Raw genomic sequence first — 24,176 nt, forward strand, 5'->3', positions numbered from 1 at the left:
TCTATGTGCCAGGTGGTTTGGGGAAGCTGCTCAGAGCTGGGCATGCGCTTTCAGTAACCATGGGGCCCACCAGCCTGCTGGCTGGAGCGTCTCTGGGCTAGAAAGTCAGGTGTTTTGGCGAAGCCCCTTGTTCCCACTTGCTCCATTGGTTTGGAGAGAAAAAAGGCTCCAGGCAATGTAGCAGGGACCGCATCATGGTGATTCGCAGGTAGGCCAAGCACCCCAGTAGAGTAGGTCCCGTGGAAATGGAGGGGAAGTGAAGAATGGCGCTCACAGGCCGCGGCTCCAGAGGGCCGCCTCGCGCCCCGGCCTTCCCTAGTGCATCTCTTTTTCTCTTGTTAGTTGTTAGAAGCTGCTCATTCAGCTCGCAGTTGCCTCACAGGAGTAACAGCTCTCTGTATACTAGTATATTGGAGTTTGCTCCTGGAAGTGGGAAGCTCCCGGTTTCCTATGCCGTCGCCATCTTGGGCCTCCTCTCACTGAGTATTTAAACTGTTTGCTTTGGTTGGATATTTAGGTTTGTTTCTGTCCCCCTTTGGGGGGGGAGCACAGTTTTAAATAGTGAAAAATCCACTACTTACTTTGTAATTTTGTTTTTCTTCCTGGCTTAGTCTTGGAAGGTTATATACTTCTAGAAATGTATCCATTTCTTATAGACTTGGTATTTAATATTTCTGAATCCGTTTCTTCATTGGTAAACTGTGAATGAGAACAACCTGCTTTATATGTGTTCTGTTTTTGCTGTGAGATCATGTGTATAGGATACTTCACTATCATTATGACTTCACAATTGTTTTAATTTAGGATGATTTGGTGGCTACTGAGGCCACCAGGCGAGGTAATGGTCTGGGTGTGGAGAGGCTGAGTTGAGGTGCCCCCTGAACGGCTAGGAGGGGACGCCCAGAGGGCCCTGAAATGCAGGCTTGCTCAGGAGAAAGGACTGGGCTAGAACACTGCGTTGGGAACCTTTAACTTTGTGCTGTACAAATAGGTTTACAAGAACCTATTGTAAACGTCAATTGTAAAAAAAAAAAAGATCTCTTCAAATAAAGGTGTATTGTCAGACAAGAACAAGGCCAAGAGTTCCGCTTCCTGCGATGCAGAGGAGCAACTGAGGATGAGTACAGGGAAACCAGGATTATATACAGGAAAAAAAGGAAGTAAACAGGAAAAATTTTTCAAGAAAATTCAGGTTTAATTCCCATTAGATACTGCTCTGGGCTCTCTAAAAGTTGACTTTTTAAAAAAATTTATTTATTTAATTCTTGTTCAAGTACAGTTTTCTATCTTGTATTCCCAGCCCTGCCCCAGTGCTCCCCACCTCCCTCCAATTTCCTCCCCTTACCTTAGTTATTGTCATTTATTTTTTATTAGTTGCCTATATTTATATAATTGCCAGGAAAAAAATACCAAAATAAAGTAATGAGGAACAGGGTTCTAAATTGTATGTAAAGTTCATTAGGTGATTTCTAAGTTTTCTTTCAATTCCAAATATTACAAAACCTATCAGTTTTACTATACTTTAAAAAAATTTTTTTTATTTAATTCTTGTTCAAGTACAGTTTTCTGTCTTGTATTCCCAGCCCTGCCCCCGCCCCAGTGCTCCCCACCTCCTTCCCATCTCCGCCCCCCACCTTAGTTATTGTCCATGTGTCCTTTATACTTGTTCATTTGAGTCCTAGGGGAAAAGGGGAAGGACTCAAATGAGTAAAAGTTGACTCTTAAGTTAGCTCCACCTGCTTCGTGTGAGACCGAATCACCGAAACATGCAGTTAAGTCCTGAGGATAGAGAGGCTAATGGGGGAACAAACTGCCTTGTTTCCTTACAAAAATAAAGAATCAACCTAAGCAAAAGATAAAACATGATTGGAGAAACAGGCCAATACACCTGTTTCTGAAGCTGGTAGCTATTATATTAAACTCAAAGTAAATGAACCTTTGCAGTGGTCACTTGGCATCTGTAAAACCTAATACCTCTTGGATATTAAAAAAAAAAGTAAAAATCTTCTGAGTGCTCCCCTTGAGGCAATTCCTGAGAGAGAGGAATGGGCCGGGCACAAGGGAAGGGCCTGGCATGGGCCCGTGGCAGTCTGATGTCCGTCAGATGTGCCCAGGAGGGAGAGGCCCAGGGAGAGAAAAGGGGGGGAAGGAAGCAGAGTAGGGGTCCTGTTGATATCACGGCACTCAGAAAAACTCTGCTCCTTTTTTTTCAATGACATATGTTTTGGGAGAAGGACAGAGGAGTCAGAGGATCTGACTTCCAGTTCTGGTTATGACACTGCCTGGCAGTGCAGCCGAGTCAACATTTCAGAAACAGGGGCTCAGCTTGCCTCATAAACCCCACCCCTCCCCAAGTCAAGCTCTTTCGCATCTTTCAGAACTGCTTTTGGTCTACCCTCACTCCTTTGGAAAAGCACATCTATTCTTAGGGCTCAGTCTAATTTTCTTCTTTGTATTGTTTTCACATATTCTTCCAGGAGCTTGCATTCTCTTGATCAGAAAATAATGTTACTAAAAAGCAAGAAAAGATAGCTCTGACAACCCAAACCCAAGTAGTCTCGCTCTGAATCTCAAGTTCTTGGCACTGCTGCAGTCTCATCTTTGAGCTTTCTCTCCCCCTCGATCCAGCCAGTCACCTCGTCCTGGGGACACTATATCAGTGTCCTGGGGACACTGATTCTAAGTGAAATGTCTCTACTCCTGTGCTTAGGACCCAGATTAAGTGCCCTCTGGTAGAGGGAATGTTGGTTTGTCTTCGGCACCTCTCTTCACCCTGGTCTTCAACCCTTCTCTCCCCTCCATCCTCCAGGTCCCCATCACCCTAAGGCTGTGTGTGGCTGCAGGGTCCTTCTCTCCCTAGCAGCAGCTATGCCAGTTTGCCACCTTCCCTCCCAAACCACCCCTTACCAGTCCCTGTTCCAGCGCCCATGCCAGCCATTCTTGCCCATGTGTTATTGGGCTAATGCAGGTAATATCTGCTGCTTAAAACTGACTTGTAATGTGTCAACCAAATTGAAGAAGCATTCTGGGTCCCATGGGAGCTGGTAAGAGACACAAAGAAGCCTGGTGGCTCCACTGACCTGACAGCATAGTCTACCTGGTACAGGAGCACCACTTTTGGAGTTAGACTGTCTTCATATGTACTGACAAGCTACACATCCCTGAGCAAGTTACTTACCCTCTCTGTGCCCAAATTTTGTGGTTTACAAAAATGGGGCTATTTCTAGTACCCAGCCGGAAGCCTGCTATACGGGTTAAATACCATGTAAACAGTTAACCCAGTCTCAGATACATTGTGCAAGCTTAAGTAATATAAAATAATAAGTAAATATTCAAAACATCACTATATTTTCACTACTAGCCTCCTGGAGCTGGACTCCAGCTGGCAAAGACCATCCTCACAGTTTTTCGTCTTGTTTGATGTTTGCCACAACTTCTTGAACTCCACTTTCTCTCACCCTGTAACCCCAACCCCAGTCTCTCTGCCCAGCTTTCTCATTGTTATCTCAAGAAAACCAAGGAACCAGACACAAAAGTGATAGGAGAGAGGCCTGCCCTGCCAAAAGCCCTCATCACCTCGCTCCCAAATTCTCCACTGAAATACCAATGCATCTTCTCAGCATGACCCACAGGCCCCAAATCAGGGATGTGGGATGTGTGTGCCCACCAGAACAGCCCTCCACAGAACTTCCTCCTGCACATAAAATCAGGTGCCTCTACTATAAAAAAGAAACTGGGAGTCTCCACAAAGCTATGTGTCACCCAAATCCTTCCTCCCAGGGCTCAAACAGTTTCACAGAAAGCGTGTCTTACTTCTCAGAGTAAGAAGAGAACCTAGGAGCTGGTGGCTGTTCCTGTGGTTTTTCAACAGTGTGAGCCAATACGTGCACACTGCCAAAGCGTCTTTTTTTCTTGGAGAACTGAGTTATAAAATACTGGTTTCTATTAGGGTGTGTCCAGCACTCTCTGTGCCGCCAAGCCTTCCGTTTTTATAGTCTGCACACCAGTAGATTTTCCATGAGCAGGCTCAGCTTTATTCCCTGGCAATGATGTTTAGGGAACCCACGATGAACGGGAGGGCTGTTCTAAAGCATGCTCAGAATTTGTGCCATGCAGTTGCCCCAAAAGAGTACTTCTGATGTATTAAAAATGTATATTTTTGGCATGTCTTAATATATGTGGGGTAAAGTGTATTCACTCTTCTTATATGTTTTCTTAGATTGGGCTACTAGGGGAAACTTGTTTTTTTAAATTCTTCTCTTTTCTTTATTTCTACACTTGTATAAGATACAGCCCAAACATCCACCTACACAAGGCATTTAAATGAAGGGTTGGAAGACAAGTGACTGAAAAATACAACAAAATCATATATATAGTGTTTTTACAGATTTATATGTGAATTCAAGTGAGAGCCAATGGTGATGCTAGAGGAAAATAAACCAGTCAGAGAAAGTGCTAATGGAAAGTGTGACTATAATTTGGTTTTGCTGACAAATAAAAAAACAAGTGCCTTATTTTTAAAGAGAGATATAACACAGGAAATAGAGCTTTATATTTACCTACTCATACGCATTCTCTCTTCATCTCCAGAAACTTACATGTTGGCTACAACTGCCACCACAGCACCTAGTCTTGAGTATGATAGCCCTCTTCTCCCAAGTCGCCTACCAGGGGGCCCCCACTTGAGTCAGGCCCACCGTCAAGGCCCATCCCTCCACAAAGCCTTCCCACCAGAACTATAAACCACCATGTCGCATGCTCCAAATTGTACACTAGTTACTGCCACCACCGCCCTGTCTTTCAGATCCAGTTTTGAATGGGTGGCTGATCTGTCTCCCTAACAGGGCTGCAAGCCTCCTGAGGGCCAGACCACACCTAATTCCATTTCTGTCTATACCAAAGCACCCTGTACCACTCTGAACCCAAAGCAGATGATCAGCCAATATCTGTTGAATTGTGTAGATTAAAGAGTTGAGTGCAGAGCTATTGGGTCCAGAGTAGCTATCCATCTGTTGATCTAAATCGCCCTGATGAGGTCTAGATAAAGTTTAGCTCAACAACTATTCCCTGCACCCTGCTAGTAGACAAGGCTGGCATCCCTAACGAAACATTGCTGAAGAACTCTGGAGGCCACCTGTGGTGGATGCTGAGATGTACTGCCTGGGTTCTCCATTGAGAATGAAGGGGCAAATATTCCCCAAGCCACTGGGAGGGCTACTTTCAGACAGCCCTCAGCAGAAGGGAAGAGCTCCATCCAAGGTCACACCCTGTTCCCTGGGATGGCCTGCACGTAATGACTGATGATTATATCATTATATATAAAGGCCTGGCCCCTCACCCCAACTCAGAACAGTTCTGAAGGGCTAGCATTCCAGTGTGAGTGCGAAGCTCTGTTGCGTCTGCATTGCAGTTCAGTGTCCCTCCCCTTCCCTTTTCTTCCCCAGGTCCTGACCCTAAGAGTGGTCTCAAATAAACCTGCTACGTGCTAATCTCCATCTCGGAGTCTGCTTCCTGGGGAGCCAGCTTACAACATCATGCATATATCCATCCATCCATCTATCTGACCAGCTAGCAACCTACCAGTGTCTTTAGGTCACACAGCTGGTGTTGGAGGGAGGTGATACGGGTAAAAAAGATCCAGCCCTTGGCCTTAGGGAGCTAACAGTCCAGGACAAGAGATGAGACATGTACAGGAATAACCATAAAGTACACAATGGGAAATGGCTGGTGTCAAGAGAGAACATAGAAACAGAGATGAGGCCGATGTATAATTCCAGGCAAGGGTGTCGGGAGTCTTCATGCACTGGCTGGCGCTGTGGTAATTGATAGATGTGTCCTCTCTCCCCATCTGATCTCAAGCCCTGGAAGACCAGATGGACTGTGTTCTTATCTCTTTGCATCCCCTATACCTTCCAACACAGTGTCCCAGACAGTGCAAGAAATCCTAAAACAATGACGCAAAATCAAACATGGAAGGAAGGCTTGGGCAGCTCCATTTCATTGGATAGGTTTCGGGCTGTCTGTCTGGCATTTTAGGGCAGAGTTTTCAGGAGCTTCCTTAGGGTGATCGTTTATTTCGTCCATAAAAGCCTTGGGAACATGAAGCACAAGGTCCTGACCCTCAAAGCAGCTATGGCCCACTGTGTGGACAGACAGGTAGAGGCTCCCAAAATGTCCACAATGAGGAGTGAGACATGGGGCGGGGACTACCAGCCAAGTGGCACATCATCCCCAGGAGATCCCTGCCCTTGGTTGGCCAGTTCATCAACTGTCAATCTGTCCATTGATAAAGGTTACTGAACAGCCTCCTCCAGGAACCTAACCCATGAGGATCAACAAACTTCAGGACCTCATCACCCCCCAGACCAATGCTCTGGCATGATTTACTGCCTATAGCAAAGCACTATAAACCAAACATCACTAAGTGCCTGGGAAGGAGGGGCTGGGAGCCAGGCTCTTGCATTTCCCTGCCCTCACCTGAACTCAACACGCCAGTCTCCTTCTACTCTCCCTTCCTTTCACAGCTTTTGTGCAGTCTGTCACCAGATTCTGTTGCTTGCTTCTCTGAAATGGCATGTGCATCCTTCCTCTTCTGCCTTGCCTTAGTGCTATGTGCTACCACCCTCTCCGATTGTGGCCACAACCTGGGAGCTGAGGCTCAAACCTAGGTCATCCCTGCACTTCATGTCTTCCAAATGTGGCTTCTGCAAACCCAGCTCTCAGTTGGCCACATCTGCTCAACAGTCAGCTCAGGGGCGTTCGTTTAGCGTCAATAGAACTGAGCTATTTAGATCCTCTTATAAGTGGTTCTCTCTACACTCAGATCTAAGTTTATTTCCCAGTGCTGCCTAGTATATGCCCTACACCCCAGTCACCTTCCTGTTTATTTGTGCCTTTGTGTAAGTGGTATCTGACTTCTGAAACACCTTTCCACCTCTTGGCCACCAATTGAATCCTATGTACTCCTTTCCACTTTGTTCACGTGGGCAGAGCTTAGGACCTAGGGGATGGAGAGAGCAGGAAGGGCAGTGTTAGAAGCCTGCTGCTTTTGCACTTCCTTGGTTGTCTTCAACTTCTCTTACCACATCCTCTCTCAATGACATGGAAATGCTTTTCTGCAGTATCTACCTGGCCGCAAGGATGCTCCATCAGCTTGGCTGCCCTGGACCGGCCAGCTGTGACGGGAGCTTGTCTGCCTTCAGCTGGGTAGACAGTCTTGGTCTTATAAGCCAGAAAGGGAAAAAGCTGACACTGCTAATGTTTACTCGCTTGTTGCATCTTTGGAAACACTGCCAAGTTAATACACCAAGCTCTAGGGTTTCTGAGAGATGGATAGTGGGTTTGCCAAAGGAGAGACTGCCAAGTTGGGTCTCTGGAATGAATCCAGTGTTCCATAAACCCTGCCTCTCTCCTAATCATAGAAAGAACCATAAAATAAGAGAAAGGCAGAGGAGCTGCAGGCAGCAGAATGACATAGAAGCATCATCCCGTGCTTCCTGAGTAACAGAAAGTGCAGATTGAGACAAATCTCATCCCCCCGTCACCCTCTGATGAAGAGTGTTGCTAGATAAGAGAGCTACACAGTAGGCGCTGAGGAGATCTTCGGGAAAGTCTCTTGAAAGGGGCAAAGCGCAGGTGGTCCTTGGAGATTTCCTCACTCCTCAGTCAGTTTGTGACCAGTGAGATAGGGAGAAGCGGAAGAGAGGATGGTGAGTGCCTCCTGTGCCTCCGTGCTACCTGGAAGGGAAGCGTGTGTCGGGGAGGCTTACGGCCCCTGGCCCCTCTTTCTGTTGGAAAGGGCAGGAAAGGGGCTCATCTCCAGGCTGGCGGGGGGCGGGGGGGGGGGTTGGGTGGGTTGCTGCTCTTTACACCTTTCCCCAGAGCTGGAGAAACAGGCTGGTGAAAGCAGCAGGTTTAAAACTCCTCATTTTAATGCCTTGAGCTGGAAGGTGATGAGGGTGAAAAGATGTAAATGAAAAATAATCTTCCCAAAACAAACCAGCAAACACATGCAACAAAAGCATGTGCATGGGCACGCGCGCGCGCGCGCGCACACACACACACACACACCAGAGAGAGAAGAAGAGAGTCTGAGGGAGAAAACTTAAAACAAATGTCCCGAGTCAATTATATTAATGTGGTAATAATGACAACAATACTAATTGTCTTACACACGTCTATGGTTTACATTTTACAAAGCAGTAAGATACATTATTTAGCAGATTTCTTATAACCCTTAATCCAATTAGGTGATAATCAAATTTACTGAATGACTACCAGGATCATCTTCATGTGTTATTTTATTTAATCCTCACAATCCCCTTGTGGTACTGTTGTTAATGCCATTTTACAGAGAGGGAAACGGAGGTTTGAAGAGGCTAAGTTACTTGCTCATTGGGTAGAAACTGAAATCTAGATCTTTCTGATCCACAGTCCAGGTTCTTGGCCTTAATAAGGCCCATCTTAAGGCAGGGCTTTACACAAGTTCAAGAAGGGCAGGGCGTCAAGGAGGAAGGAGCCTTTATGTCTTAATGCCCTGTGAAGTAGCCACACACACACACACACACACACACACACATATGAATATTCTAAGAGGTCGCACTTGCTCTCCTGTCTTTTTCAGTTACAGACCTGTCCAGCTTGAACAGACCTGTCTAGCTTGAACAGACACAGTCCAGTGAAAAGCCACATTCCTTATAGTCCCTGTGGGGAACATACCTGCATTTAACTTACATCTGGATCTGCAACAGAGTCCCCATTGGACAGGACACAGCCATAGCAAGGCAGTGAATTAGCACCAACCTTTGAAACTCTGTCACAAAGAACACTTTAAGATGGAAAATAATGAGTGAGATTGAATGTCGTTTAGCGGAATGGCTTGTGACATTCAAATAAATGTTCAACTTGTGGGACTCGGGAGGAAGGACACAGAGAAAGAAGAAATGACGGTAGGAAACAGTAAGGCACAAATGCACGGTGACAGCTCACAAGTGCTGGCTTCCCTGTTCTTCATGGGACCGGCTGCCTTCAGTGGCCAGGCCTGCTGTTAGCCCTGCAGAGGCCTCTGACACAGAGTGGACCGCATGAAGACAGTGCAGGGCAGGCTGGAGGAAGAAGCAGCAAGACCCTCTAGAACTCCTTCCCTCCCCTTTCACCCAAGTACTGACTCTTCTATAATGTCTCCCCCTCTCTTCCCCTCTTCTCTAAGCCTCCTAATCCTCCTAATCCTCCTGCCCCTCTCCATCAACCCCAGTGGGAATCTGAGGGTGGGGGCCGGGAGACCCTGTCAGTCCCTGGGATTTTGAGAGTCAAGCAAGCGTCACCGCCACTGCCCCTCCTTCAGTTCTGAAGATAGACACACACGAAACACCCCCTGGAACTTTTAAAGGATGTGAGGAGGTTGACAAGCCACTCGTGAAGCAAAGTCTTGGTGTTTCACAGTCAGGGAAACATACACGTAGGCAAAGGGCTCATGCTTATTAGTTACGTCTACACATACCTACACAAAGCAGGTGGCCCTTGCACACACAGAGAAATCCTCTCCCACCGGCATCTTGGTGAAGCCGGCCATCCTTTCTGCAGCCCCTTTCCCTCCCATCCACCCACCCGAAGGTGCCGGCCACAGCTGCCCTTTGCGAGGCTCAGGGGTCCGATGCAGTGGGAAGGGCCTCCCTCTGCCCTTGGCTACTCCCTGGCTGTGCGATGTGGGCGAGCCGCGATAATCACCTGGCGCCGTGACGATGAAGGGGACTAATACGCGTAGACCCCTGGGTTCCAGAGCCTGCCTTTCCTCCACCCATTCCTGGGCTGATGGTGCCTTTCGTCACTTGGTCCCCGCCTTTAGGACAGTGGCCTGACGTTGGGAAGAGTGGGGACTAGTCCAGGACCTTGGGTCTATACCACGTAAGTCCCATCACTTAAGTCACAGGTCTCCTGGCCAGGGCTAGCATTCAGGGTCACACAGGAAGGCGAAAAGGAGGGCACATCGCATAGGCGTTCTGGTCTCCGGTGCGTGGACCTCGGGGCGGCAGGCGGAGCCCAGCAGTAAGTCGACTCAAGGCTGTGGGTGGCTTCCTCCTGTTGCTCAGTATCAGGGAGAGGCGGGGGAGGACATTCATTTTTTCCTAAGTAAGCATCCACCCATTGCTTCAATAACTATCGATTGTGAGAAGCCGGCGGCGCCTGTTAAAGGCGAAGCCCGGTCCGGTGCGCCCCGCGTGTGTGTTCCGGACCCTTTCCGCTGGGACCTCCTGCGCGCGTGCGGGACAAGCGATGAGCGAATGCTTCTGCACGGGCTGGTCTAGCAGCCTCGGAAACCTCAGTCGGTAGCTGTGGTTTGACCTCCGCTTGTCCAGGGCTTTTCCTCCCCAAGTCCCCGGTCACAACCTCGCACCCGGTCTCCTGGCCCGCAGCGACTGCGGCACCCTGGGTTCGAGGGCGGGCCAGGGCTCGTAAAGTTATTTCAAAAGGCAAATGTGTTGTAACCTTCGCTGTAGCTAACAACAGGACTCGGATTTCCCGAACCCTTCCCCACCCCCACACAGCCCGGGTGACCCGAGACTGCTGCAAGAGCCACGGTGCGTGGACAGGCACACGCAGACGCACCTCCCGTGCCGCCCGCGCGCCCAAGTGCGAAGGGGGAGAAAGCCCAAAAGCAAACTCCCAGCGCTGAGCAATCGCTGGTCCCGCCCTGTAATGAACCGAGCTGCTGGGGATCGGCCTCCCTCCTGCAGCTGGGGAAATACTCCAGATTGCCTGTCCTGTCCTCTGCTCCTCCCCATCCCAGCCCTCCCCGCTGGGCTGCCGTGACCCCTCAGTACCTGCAGTGGTCACCGGCTCGCCCTCGCTTTGCTCGCCGGAATCCGAATCCATGCTGTGAGCTGCTGGCCGGGCGTCCACGGCCGCCCGCCCGTCTGCGGGGCGCTCTGGGCCGGCGTCCCGACTCACTCGGGCTGTCCAGCGCACTCAGTGCGGTCAGCCGGGGTGGTGCGGTCTGGGCAGTGCGTGCGACGAGCGCCGCTGGTGTCCTGCTCCCGGCGCCCGCCGGCGGTGCCTGAACGGGAGGAGAGCACGGGGCGGAGGGTGGGGCCCTCCGGGAGGGAGCGGGGAGGGGAGAGGGGAGGTGCGATCGGCGAGGAGCTGGAGCGGCCGGCGCCCCAAGCGCCCCAGACTGGGGTTAAATACCCCGGGGGGTGGGGGGGGGCGGCGCCACTCCTCCCACCCGCGCCCTCCCGGCGCCCGGAGCCCGGAACTTGTGGAGCGCAGGGAGGTCGTGCTCTTGTACTTGGGGGTGGTGGCCACGTTTGAAGGATTCTTAGGTGAAACGGTGCCTCTGCCCAGCTAGGAAAAGATGCAGTTCCCACCGAGAGGGTTGCTCTGTTCGAGGGCCGCTCCACCGCTCGGAGGCCTCGGGGGGAGTCACTCAACTTCTGTTTCCTCTTGGCAAATGGGAAAAAATGAGAATTCCCTCTTGTCCGAAATGTTGTGGGGGAGTACATAAGATAATGCAAGCGAGGGTCCAAGAGCAGGGCCTGGGACCCAGAGAGAAAGTAAACAGCGCCGGGCAGATGATGCGAACTCTCGGATCTTCGCCAGGCTACCCGCCACCCGCCGTGGAGCTGGTAGCCTGGGCTGTGGCCCTCGCGCACATCAAAGGCGGAGCCCGCCCTGCCGGAGGGGCAAGAATTGATTTAACAACCTTTCTCCGTCTTTCACACAGAGTGCTAAACTTCCTCAGTACCCCTTCTTTCCACTTTCTTAAAAAAAAAAAGAAAAAGCATTTGTAACCTTATTCAGTAATTAATTAAGACTAAATTAAGGGAAACAAAACATGGAGCAGTAGGGCCTCAGGAGATTCTTTGTTGTTAATTCTTGACTATCCACACAGCCTTATTGCCTTGCTGAATTATCAACACCGATACCTGCATTACCTCAGGCCAGCTGCTCTGCACACCAGTGCAGGGAGAGAATAGGGGGCTAACTTTACTGACCTGTGCAAAACGAAGTCCGAAGAGAAAGTCTGCTGAAAACAACTATGCATTGAGTGCGCTCCTACAAAGACCCAGTGACAAACCTCGGTAGAGCCATTTGAAAGAGCTTTGTTGGTCGGAAGTGGTTGCACGGTGGCGAGTTTACAGAATTCAATCTATGCTGTTATCTCCATTTTATGGAGGCGGAAACTGAGTCTCAGAAAGGGTAGGTAACTTTCCTGTGGTCTGAGGTCCAGTAAGTGGGTGAGCAGAGGCTGGAAATCAAGGCTGTGTGATGCACAGACCCGCTCCTGGCAGCTAGGGCATATGTCCCGAGTGAGTTTGGCTTCTCTGTCAGCTGGGGGCTGCTTCCTTTAGTGAGGTGCGGGCTTCCCAGAGTGCAAATGCAGCCCTACTTTGTCTTCTCAGAAAGTGCTTTCGGGATGGCCAAACGCATGGACTTTGGTGAAAGTTGGATGGATTTCAATGAAGGGATGGGAAGGGGCCCCCCCCACCCCAAATGTGTGATCTTGGGCAAATGGCTTAACTTCCCTCAGTTTCCTCATGTGTTGGCATCTGCGCCATAGGGGCTGGTAAGGGAGTAAATGAAACAATGAGTGTGGAAGCTGTTACCCCCGATGCTTGGTGCACGGTTAATGTTTGATAAGTGGAAAGAACATTCATTCATAGATCTAATGGATCCCCCTTAGAAAAACAAAACATTTACAACCACATTTTTAAATGAAAAAAGTCATGACAACATTTGGAAAAGTGGATACTCAAAAAAACCCCAAATAGCTGGGATCATTTTAAAAGTTTGTCATCATAGCTTTGCCATCTTAAGGAAAAACAATGAAGATAGCGTCAGAGAACAGAGCATATTGGACTGAAGAGGCACCCAGCCTCCTCTAAACACCACCAAAACATCTGTGTATCACAGCAATAAAGGACACGGGGAAGCTCACTACTGGAACTTGATCAACAGTAAGCAGAGTGCCAGGAGCACGCATGTATAACACGTACATTTGCATCAGCCGTCAGCTCTTTACTAGTACCTAGTACCTGTCAGCCCAGAGGTAAAATGGGGTGGGAGACCCTGCTGGCCAAAGTGCTCCTGGAAAATCTATTAGGGGAGTCTTGAATAAACAACACTTATTTATGTATCTGTTTCTATATTCAGTTGTAGTGTATTTCTGCAAGGAAAGCATATATAGAATGAAAAATTGAATGTGGAATTAAACAATGGAGAAGAGAGGTCCAAACAAAATAAGGTCTCCATTCCAATTTCCGATGATACGCAATCTGTTGTCATGGGATAGCAAGACAAGAGGAAACGACTGCTGGCATGCGAGTGTGTCTAATGAGGAACATCAGTGGAACATACCTTATCTGCCCTCTCCCGGTGTGGAAAATCTGTACAAGAGAAGGAAGTCCCTAAAATAGTACCCCACGACCATTACCCCCATGAAAACTGCAATCTGTGCTTTAATCTCCTTTATAAACCAATCCCAGTATATTTCTTTAAAAAAAGGAAAGAGAGAGAAAGCTCTTAGAAAAGAGGAAAGGATTTCCATAGCTCCTCTGTGTATTTTTAGAAGAATGGCATCACTTTGCAGACTTGAATCTAGTGTCAGGGATATAAACCACTTTCCTCAGTGTTTCCACTACATCTTTTCAGTCTGGCTGCTCTTCAGACACGTGTTTCTCACTCTCATTGGTCATTTCTTTAGCTTCAGCTTAACAAAATTGTTGGCTCTTTAAGGAACTTGCCTGTCTGGTTGGAAAAACATATCTATTTGTAAAGTGTCAAGAAACAGATAATAAAATAGATCCATTTTTGCTAACACAATAATACTTCTTTAATCCGAGCCAGTGCTATGACTCATCTGCCTGTCTCCTCTTGTGGGATGGAAAGGGAGCTGTCTGCAAACCTTCGGCAGGCGCTGGGAGGCGGGAGGGAGGTTCCTCTCACAAGCTAGGACTGCTGCTCTGCTTCAAAAACCCACGGGGCTCTGGAACGGCTGTTTCTCTGGCCCTTGGTACTTCAGGATAAGAGGTTGGCCAGGACAGCTCCATTTTTAATAACTTGTCTCAAGGTGGGTGCTGATACCAAGGAAGCTTCTGCGCAGAGCCAAGGTGGCCCCCACAGGGCTCTAGGCAAGCTGGACAGCTTCAGACTGAGCTGGTTTCATACCCACCAGCAGGACAATGTGCCAGAAGTCAGCCTTCAAAGAGGGGGCTTTTCCTATTTCTTTCTGGCTAACAAAAATAAATTGTATTGCCCCTCCCCCTGCCACCCTATTTCCAAAGCAATTCACATCACTGTAGAAAAATTGGAAAACACATATAAACAATAAAAAGGAAAAATTTTAAATCCATTCATAATTCCACCAGTTGCAACAAATGTTACATATCTTTTGAAAAAAATTCCCTTTGTGGTATGTAGCATTCTGCTTTTGTAACTTGCTTTTTCCTCTTAACAGTACATCGTGAACATCATTCCATCCAGTCTCTGACAATGTGATTTTAAACAGCTTCACAATGTTCTATTGTAGGAATGCATCATAATGTATTCAAACACTCCTCTTTTGTTGGACATGCAGGTTGATTCCAATTGTCTCTTATAATAGTCAGCATCAGCGAGCACTGTCATGTTTAAATCTTTGCACACATCTTTAATCACTGTCTGTGAACCTTCAGCAGCCTCATTGGGTCTTGGGAGAAAGAGACAAGACAAAATTGTAGCTAAGAACATATTTGTTGTAAATATCCTGAGACTTCAAGGGTATAAAGAATTTTTGTGGATGGGATTCCCCTCTCTACAGAGGGTAGGTTACTGGAGTTTATTCTTGCATTTATCAAGCATTGTTTGAGCCCAGAGGAGGTTCCATAGGCTAAAGAGAGTGGAAAATTTCCTTCCATATCTTCATTGTGGGCAATGTGTCCTCTGCACACCCCCATCCAAGTCCAGACACCTGTGGGAGGCAGGGAGTGGAAGAGGCTGGCAAGTTGGGCATCAGGCTGTTCTCCCAGGTTCTTAGCTTCTGCCCTTGTTGACTGCCTCAGGACAGCTTCTTGAGCAGCTACTGCAGTTATAGTAACTAACACACTGATTCAGGGGGAGCATGAAATTGAGAATAAGGCAGGAGGAAGGGAAAGAAGGAGGGAGAAGAAAACTCTGTGGGTGCAGTCTCTGTTGTGTTCTAGCTCAGCCTCCTATTGGGTTGTTTGTAAGCCTCTTAAACAGCAGGACCAGGATGATAGGTTCAGTCCTGCTGGGAGTCTCCCTGGTTGCGTACGGTGTCTGGTCTCGTTTGTGGCCTTCACTTTGGGGGCTTCAGGATGTGACTGTGCTGTTTTGGTGCTGTACCTACAAGGATCCACATGGCTCCCCTGTGAGACCAACTGTATGTGACTGTGTCCAGAGTTTTCCCATCTTCCTGGATCCTTACACAGCTCTATGGCACGGAAAGGGTCAATATTATTCCTATCGGGGAGAAGAGCCGCGAGGCTTACGCAGTTACTAGCATCCTTAAAGTTTTTAGGAAGGCAAGAGAGTATCCAAAGACTGGATAGGGGCAGTATTGCCCCAGTTTTTAAAAGGCAGAAAGGAGTGGATTCCAGGAATAACGTTGGTAGCATTTTTGTTAATCTCTAGCAAAAATCTGGAGCAAACACGTTTATAAACATTTAAAGAAGAAAACGGTGATCACTAGCAGCCAACATGGGTTCATTATCATGCCCGTTAAAATGACCACGTTAACTTTCTTTAAATAGAGTCATTAGGGGTATGAATCAAGATAATTTTATTCAATTTCAATGCAGCAGGTATTGGTTGAACACCGTCTTGTTTCAGGCACAAAGTGAAAGGAACCAGTTGCCACAGACACCATATAAGTAAAGCACTTGTAAGTAAAGCACGTCGTTCCCTTGCTGTTGGTTGTGTAACTCGACACAGGAAGACGTGTTCATGGTTCTCAGTAAACGTGGAGGGAGGCCTCCGGTGGAGTGACACAGAGTTCTGCCCTTAGCTCTGATATATATCTCAGTGATATCGAGAAGAAAAATAAATAAATAGATAAAAGCCAGTGATGCAGAGGATGGATTTGGAATTTGGTTGTACTTATCAAATGTATAGATTACCTGCTAGGACAAGTTAGGGAAGACTTGGAATTACATGGAAAAGACTCGTGGGTCTTGGTTGTCTGTAAACTCAACATGAGCTAACGGTGGGAAAACAATGCATTGCTACAAGAAGAGCAGGAATAGTCCCTCTGTATTCAGCTGGTATTATGGACACCTGGGATTTCATGAACATCCGGTGCCACATTTTAAGGAGCCATACCAGGGAGAGCCCCTGGAGGAGTGGAACCAGAACAGTGAAGGAGCTTCGGAAATCATTCCGCAGGAAGATTGAATGTTAGGCTGGGGAAGAAAGAAAATGAGGCATTACAGGGTGGATGTCCTCATGGGTGAAGACCCAGACTCTAGGCTGATGGAGGACTAATGGATAGGCATTAGTAGAAAGTGGGATTTGAACCTAGTGCCAGTCCAGGCCTGCTTGTCCTCAGATCCATTTCTTGCCCTTTTGCTGCTGAGTGTGGGAGAGGGCTGACCCCTGCAGGCTGCATTTGCCAGGTTCTCCTATAAGCTGGTTTCTAGCTCAATCCAGCCCATGTGAGACACTAACAGATTAGAGATCAGGGGAAAGAGGAGCCAGAATATTCTCTGCAATCCTCTGTCCCTCAGATCTTGGCATTCCTGATGATGGCTGCATGTCTTCCAGGGCTCCAGCTCCCACCAGATAGACCCACTGTGGTTCCGGCATTCAACTGGTGACCACAGCCTTCAGGTTCTAGTCATAGTACCTCCTCCCTTTTATACCTTTGGCCGAGGGGGTCACTGGCTTCCTTCTGTTGCTTTTATCGAGGTTGCCACACTGTCCTGTGTCTGCCTTCTCAGCTCTTCCATCACCTCTCTAGCCAGTTCCCTCCATTACTCTTTGGAAAAAATATAACATAGCTTTGCTTTCCTAGTAGGACCTTATTAGTACAGACATGTAGAAAGAAGAAAGAGTATTGCAATGATTACAGGTGGATGACCATATTGTGGGAGGCTGGAGTCCATTCTCTTTAAGATTCCTCTGCAAGTTAGGACACAGAGGCCAATGACATGCTCGAATTCTCAACGTGGCAGGGCTGGGACTAGAACTTGAGGCTCCTGACCCCTACGTCCGAACTCTTTTCTGTCCTCCTGCATATATCTTTATTAACCACCCACCTGTGGTTTATCTTAACCACTCTTCTGATCTATGGAAAGGAAAATTGAGTCTCCTAAATTCTTTTTTCTTTCAATTTGCCTGTAATTATGTGACAACCCAGTTCAATAATGCTTACTTGCTAATTATTTTACAGAGCAAATACTGCTCGCCAAGTGTTGAGTAGAACCTTATTTCCTCCCTTCAAAGCATTTGCTACTTAGAAAAGCTAAATACATGTCCCCGTCTGGAAGGCTCCATTGATATAAACCTCTGATTTCATAACATCTATGTTGAATTGGGGGCTGTAGAAGAGAACAGGTCTGTGCAAGCTCACCTAGTCTAACACCTTCATTTTAAATATATAGAAACAAGTCCAGAAAGTTGGAATGGCTTGCCAAAAGTTAGGCCAACAGTGAGACTAGAACCCAAGACTCCAGCTCTGGTTCAGCATACCCATCGTACCGGCAGATTCCCTTATGGGCCCTTTCCTCTCTTCACAGCACCAGTTGTCAGTCTGCTGCTGCTTTCTGCTCCCAAATCTCTCTCCTCAGCATTGACCTTCCTCCTTTTTTACTGCCTGCACACCAGTCAGGGTTCCGGGAGCCCACCTTCACCCGGAATGGAATGATCGAAAGCAGGCCTTGACAACCAGCCCCCCCCTTTAATTTCTTCACCTCATCAATGAATTCCTTCTATTCCCTTCTTTCCCCCCCCCCCTTCTCTTCCGGATTCTCAAACTTTCCATTCCTCTCTCCTCTCTAGCCAACATTTTTTTCCCCACCCAGTCTCCCATTGGCATTGTTCTAGAATTGATCTTTCTCTTCTGTGTTCAAGCTAATCTGCCTGGTTGAAGTTACCAACACTTCTAAGGAAAGACTCTTTTAAATGCTGGATCTGATTTCTGGTTGCCATAAACTTTGGATCATTTTCTGGGGAAAGCCATAAATTAACATCATTCCTTGGCAGGACCCCTGGGCCAATTGCTATTAGTTCCCTGGTTTCTCCACTGTGGATGTAAACATTTAACACCTCAAACAGAATGTATAGATGGGAAATCCTCTGACAGCCAAGACTATAAAATTTATGTTAGTTCAAACCGTTAACACGTGTCCCATGGAAATTTCTAGTGTTTCAACAACTTTCTCCTTTGGCTGTCAGTATCAGTCTTAGCTGGTTTTTAGATTTTTCCAGGTTTGTGTTAATCTAGGCGTTCATGAATGGTTAGATTTATTGAAGTTTTTCAGATAACATAATTACAATATTTGAGTCACAGTGACCTCGTTCAAATGAACAAATCCTCCCCCCAAACAGACACATTGGCACCATATTTCCAGTTGGCTTGCTTATATTCTTCCATCCTTGCAATTTTATGTTACTTTCTTCCAATGTGGATTTTGTTAAGTCCCATGATTGTCAAGAATCCATGAACTCAGTTCACCCTTCACATGCTCATACTTTCACTTCTCTTGATGAAGTTGGCAAATTTCAGGATCAAGTATTGGATTTCTGTTTCAGAAATAAGTGTAGGGGACACCTGTTTCCTTAAGGACATTGCTGCAAACGGGAATGGGGAGTAACCTATAAGAAAGAGGACAGCCTTGGACCCTTAATGCTCTCCTCTCCTAGATGCGGGGTGGAGGGTGGGGTCAGAGCAATGCCAACTCAGTTCCAAGCAAACATATCTTTCCAAAGTCTTCATTGTCGCTGGGGGTGCCAACAGCCTCCCAGATCCTCAGATTGGTTGTCTTCAAATCAGTTCCCTGGTTTTTGTCTTATTCTTACTTTGACATTCACAGTCTTATCAAATTTTGCTGATATTTCTTCCACAAATTTCTTGATGTTTACCTTTTACTTTCCAAGTCTGCAGTCTCCCTCCTCTTGGCTCTTCACTCATGTCTTCATTGCTGCTACAACTCTCTCTCCATCCTTGCCCAAATCCTGCTTCTCCCAGCCAGAGCTCAAGGCCCTTCTTTTCACCTAAGAACTTGTGTCTTTACTATCTGCTCTGTACCCCCATGCATGGGAGAGCCCTGAATATGTATCAAAACAAAGAACTAGCCAGAGTCTAAGCAGCAATGTGTTTGTCCCATGCCCACCCCATTTCAATCTCTTCCTGCTTCCTGCCTTGCCCCACATTTAATTTATCTGGCTGTATGTTTGTGGCATCCCATCCATGGTGTGTGGGCTCCTCGTCCCTCTTACCCCCACTGTCTCCCTGTTTCCCACCTGCCAGCCAATGTGCTTTTCTGTGATGGCTTGAGGTTTTGAGTTTCAGACTTGGCCTCTGGCTCCTCTCCCCGGAGTTATCCTCATGGGAACTTTTGGCCATTGTGCCCTGGTGTCCCTGCAACCCACTTCCTGTTCTTGGCTATGCCTCTGGGCTACTAAGTGTTGGGTAATTTCTGCTGTGCTGGATTGAAGACACCTGGGTTTTTGTCCTGGCTGTTCATAAACTTGATGTATGACTTTAAGTTAGAGCTGCCTGTCCCAGCCCTCTTCAGATGCCAGTTTTGAGGGCCTACATTTGGCCAACTCATGTGCCTTGAACATGCCCCCCACTTCCCTGCTGATTTACTGACCAAGTCCTCTTTCCCCACAAGACAAGGGAGGGGGTGAGTCTTGTGACCTGGCGTCCAGTGAACCTGGGGCTCCTGCATATCCACTGCCCCACAGGTCTCCCTTTGGCTGTGCCTCATAGAGTGTGTAAACCAGTGTGTTGGGTTTTGCCTCAGTTTACCCACTTGCACTCATGAGTCCTTCTAGGGACAGTAACCCCACTGGGACACTGACTCTTTCCGAGGTCTGGCTATTTCCTATTACTTGAGGTAACGCAGTCAGTTTTCATCTCCAGATACTTTGCCTAACACAACCTGCCATTTGTGGACTCTTACTTTGTTTTAAAAATTAATTTCATTGGGTATTTTTGAGTGTCCAGTTTTTTTAAAACTACTACTTGTTTTACAGCATCTTTAAAAAAGAATATAACCAAAAACCAAGAGACATCGGAAAGTAAAGGCCCCTGAGTTATCAAAAAAGGTATCTTTGACTCATAAGAAAGTCCCTTAGGCTCTCACTCATAGTCTAGTTTCCTTCTTTACCCCCCAGTGCTGTCAGGTGTGAGAACAGGAGGTGATTCCAGGAGGTGGGTGGAGCAGCCACTCCAGGCAGCCCCAGGGTCAGTGTGGAGGAGCTTCTGTCCTTGCCCACATCCCCTTGGCATTCAACTTCCCCTGTGTACTGCTGGATTCCTACTGCAAATGGCTGCAAGCTTCTGGAAGTGCCAGGAAGCTAAGGGGACAGATCTCAAAGAATGGTGGACAGGGCTGGGGACAAAATCTAGGTTGCTGTCCCTTGTGTGGGACAGCTCAGTGTGGTCTTGTAGAGGTCCCAGTGCCGCCCGGGCCCCACTGCCTCAAGCGGTCAGCAGCTTGCACCTGGAACTAATGCATCTATAAAGGTTGCCTTCCCATTTTTTTTGTCACCCGCTGCTGCTGCTCCCCAAAATCACCTCCTAAACTAGAAACTTGCCCTCCAATCCTTCTCTCAGGGGCTGTGTCTAGAGAACCTATTCTCAACTATGGCACAAGAACAAAATGTTGAGAAATAATGGAAAAAGAAAATGGAGAACTTTGGAAAAACAGAGATAGGAACTAAAGTATTTCAGGCCCTGGGTTTTAGCAAGGGCCATTGGAACCCCAGGGTCTGTGACATAATTACTGAGGGCTAACATCACAATCTGGGAATAGTGTACTCTCTTTAGGAGGCCTGGGGAATGCCTGCCACGTTTTGAAAAGGGTTTTGCCTGAAAGAGTGAAAATAATTTGGGATGTTTAAAGGGTCGATATAGGTTGTGATGTATAAAGGAATAATTCATTGGCTATTTGGTAGCCTGTGTTTCCTGCACACCCCTTCCCCTCATAGCCAGGATTTATTACTGGGTTTTCAGTTGAGCTAAAATTATTGCCTTCATGCCGCAATGCCCCTGGTTCCGGCAGCTTTGTTCTTTTAGATTTGTATTCTTCGTGTTTTTCGTAGCCTTTGATTTCATCCCTCCCCATCTCCAATTTGCATAAAGTGCTCTTTTTTTAAAGTCTGCTTTCCCATGAAGCCCCCTTTTCCCTTGGCCATTTCCACGGCCCTTCTCGTGAACCATTTCTTGGGGTAAAGGGGTTGGCTCTGCATTCAGTATTCCAACGGCCAGCACACTGAGATTTGTACTTCTGTTTTGTTTTCAATCCAAATTGATTATTTTTTCAGTTTTCATCCAGATGTTTGATATCATGTAAACACAGCTTGAAAGTGTTCCTGAACTGCTTACAGATGTACACCAATGAAATCCTTTCCAAATTATCTATAATGATGCTCTAGGACTATTTATAACCATGTCACAGTCTTTGGCTTGAGTTTCAGTTATAAGACTAAGTTAGAAAGAAAGTGCAAAACTCACGTGTATGGGTCATTTGTCTACTTGATTAAAGACTCCAGCTATTTGGAAATAGGAATTGACGTCATTTTCCAATGAATGCTGGCGTGTCTGTGACTGTGGTGTTATGGACTGAATATTTGCATCCCCTTCAAATTCACAAGTTGCATTCCTAATTCCAGTGTGATGGGGCTTGAAGACTGGGCCTTTGGGAGGTCATCAGGGTCAGACATGGGAATAAGGGCCCTGAGAAGAAGAGGCAGCAGCAAGCGAGCACACGGTGAGAGGCCGGCCATCTACAGCCCAAGGCGAGAGGCCTCAGCAGAGCCTCACCAGGCTTGCACCTTCACCTCAGACTTCTAGCCTCCATCACTGTGAGAAATTTGGTTTAATTTTTGTTGTTTAAGCCACCCTGTCTGTGGTGTTATATGTTAGGGCAGCCTGAGCAGAATAATTCCCACGGGGACCCGCGTCTGTCGATCCGCTTAGCGTGTGCTCACTGTGGCTCTCAAAGCTGCTGCTGTCTACCCATGGAGGCCCAACCAAGACCTTGTCCCTGGTGTTTGGCACCAGAGAGACGCCCTTGAACCCTCTAGATGCACTCAATTCTTATCAAACTCTTGGTTGCAGGATACAGCATTTATGTGTGATTGAGTAAATGATGTTGTAGCAGATTGCATTTTTTAAAGATGGCAGCAACAATATCTCCTACCCGCTGCTTTTCTGCAATGTGACTTTGACAGGCCTCTTCTCAAGAACTGTTCTCTTCCCATAATCTGTGACTTGCTTGTAACTAACCAAATGCAGTAAAAGGGATTTCTAAGGCTTGGCCAGAAACAATTATGCAGCTTCTGGCTGGTTCTCTGGGGCACGCAGAACTTTGGAGCCCTGAGCTGCAATATAAAAATTTTTATTCCCTTGGGCCTTCATGCAGTGATGAAGCCATGGCCAAGTGCAGAGGCTGTGTGTGAGCACTCCTGTCCCAGCCAGCAGCCAGATCAACCACCAGACCTGTAAGTGAAGATGCTTTCATATCACAGCTTCTGAGTGCCCCCCAGGCGAGCCCCCAAAATCATGGAGCAGAAATAAGCTATCTATGCCGTATCCTCTCCAAGTTCTTGGCCACAACATTGGAAACAAAATAAAATTGTAGTTGTAAATTACTAAGGCTTGGTGTAATTTGCTATGCATCTATAGTAAGTGGAATGGTTGTATATTTCATTGATTCCTTGGGGACTAAAACCCCACCCCTGGATCAAGCCAGACCAACAGAAACCCTCCTTGCTTAGATCTTTCTGCAGCAGCCCTCAGGTATGGTGCCCTGTTTTGTAGCAACAGGCAGGATTGGGGGCAGCTGTTCTGTAGAGATACTGTTGAGGATGGGGCAGAGTTCACGCGGAGCCTCCTGCAGGAGAAGTTGTGTTTCCTGAAAGCAGCTGGCATCTTGTGCTTTGAATCTTACTGTGGCTGAGCTTTCCCTCTTTGCTTTTGCTTCTGGGAACCTCAGGACTAACTTCATGACTAACTTGTAAGAACTAATTTTATCTCTTTGTATTCCATTGTATTTATTGTTGTGAGCTCCTCAAAATATTCTGGAATAAGGTGGGATATAAATGAATTCATGGGAAGATGAATGTCCCTCCCATCATTCTAATATTTGAGATTATTCTTAGACTAAGTTAGTTACAACATATAGGTTTGTTATAACTAAGCAACAAATGTGTTCCACCTTCTCTAAAACAAAAATAGAAGAAGCTAAAAGCAGCAGTCTTGTCCACAAGTTAATGAAAATAATAATCTGCCACAAAGGGTATATACCATTTAGTAAGCAACACAGTGAAGCACGTGGGAAAGTAATATTTGTAGGACACTCCTAGGCATTTTCTAGATCCTTTATATGCATGGTTTTATTTAATCATATTTATTCTGATAAAACAACCTGATAAGCATGAAGTTATTTCATTTCGCAAATGAAGAAGCGGAGGCTCAGAGAGGTTACTAAGCTTGTCCAGGGTCACACAGCTGCGTGGGAGAACTGAGATTCAAAGCCCAGTCCCTTTTCTGTTATGCTGGGCATCAACGGCATCTCTGAGGCCCACATAAGCTAGGCTGCCTCCCCAGGCGTAGATCAAATCCTGTGCAAGTGAACACTGTGCAGATGCATCTCTGCCATGGGAGTGGGGTTTGTTACAAGCAGCCATGGCTGAGGAGGGATTCTGTGCCCTGGGGTGCTGCAGGCAGGGAAGGCTGAGCCACAGGAGAGGGAACGGAGACACGCCCGGGAGAGACAGCCTCTTACGCAGTTGCCACTTGCCGAGCCCACACTCTCCGAATGGGATGTTTTGTGTTTCCCTTTCCGTATTATCCCTACCATGCCCCACCCTCTTTGGGAAAGTCTCTTGCTCCATCAAGGAAGCTCCCCAGAAAACCTCTCGGATGTGGGCCCGTGGCTGTGGGTGAGATTAGCGTCACACTCACCAGTGTGAGAGCCTGCTTGCTTCTGGACACTGTCACAGAGCGAGGC

General features: G+C 47.3%; 1 protein-coding gene across 1 annotated transcript in view; it reads right to left on the reverse strand.

The window, feature by feature from the left end:
* TNFAIP8L3 (TNF alpha induced protein 8 like 3) overlaps window positions 1-11,131 on the reverse strand; it is a 36,632-nt gene extending 25,501 nt beyond the window's left edge. Inside the window, exon 1 of the mRNA XM_037054628.1 lies at window positions 10,821-11,131. Within this exon, the coding sequence (XP_036910523.1) occupies window positions 10,821-10,872 (52 nt within the window). The 5' untranslated portion in view covers window positions 10,873-11,131. The remainder of the gene's footprint in view (window positions 1-10,820) is intronic.
* Window positions 11,132-24,176: the final 13,045 nt, after the last annotated feature.

The sequence above is a fragment of the Sturnira hondurensis genome, unplaced genomic scaffold, assembly GCF_014824575.4.
Source record: "Sturnira hondurensis isolate 20B ecotype Veracruz unplaced genomic scaffold, ASM1482457v3 Scaffold0008196, whole genome shotgun sequence".
Lineage (NCBI taxonomy): Eukaryota > Metazoa > Chordata > Mammalia > Chiroptera > Phyllostomidae > Sturnira > Sturnira hondurensis.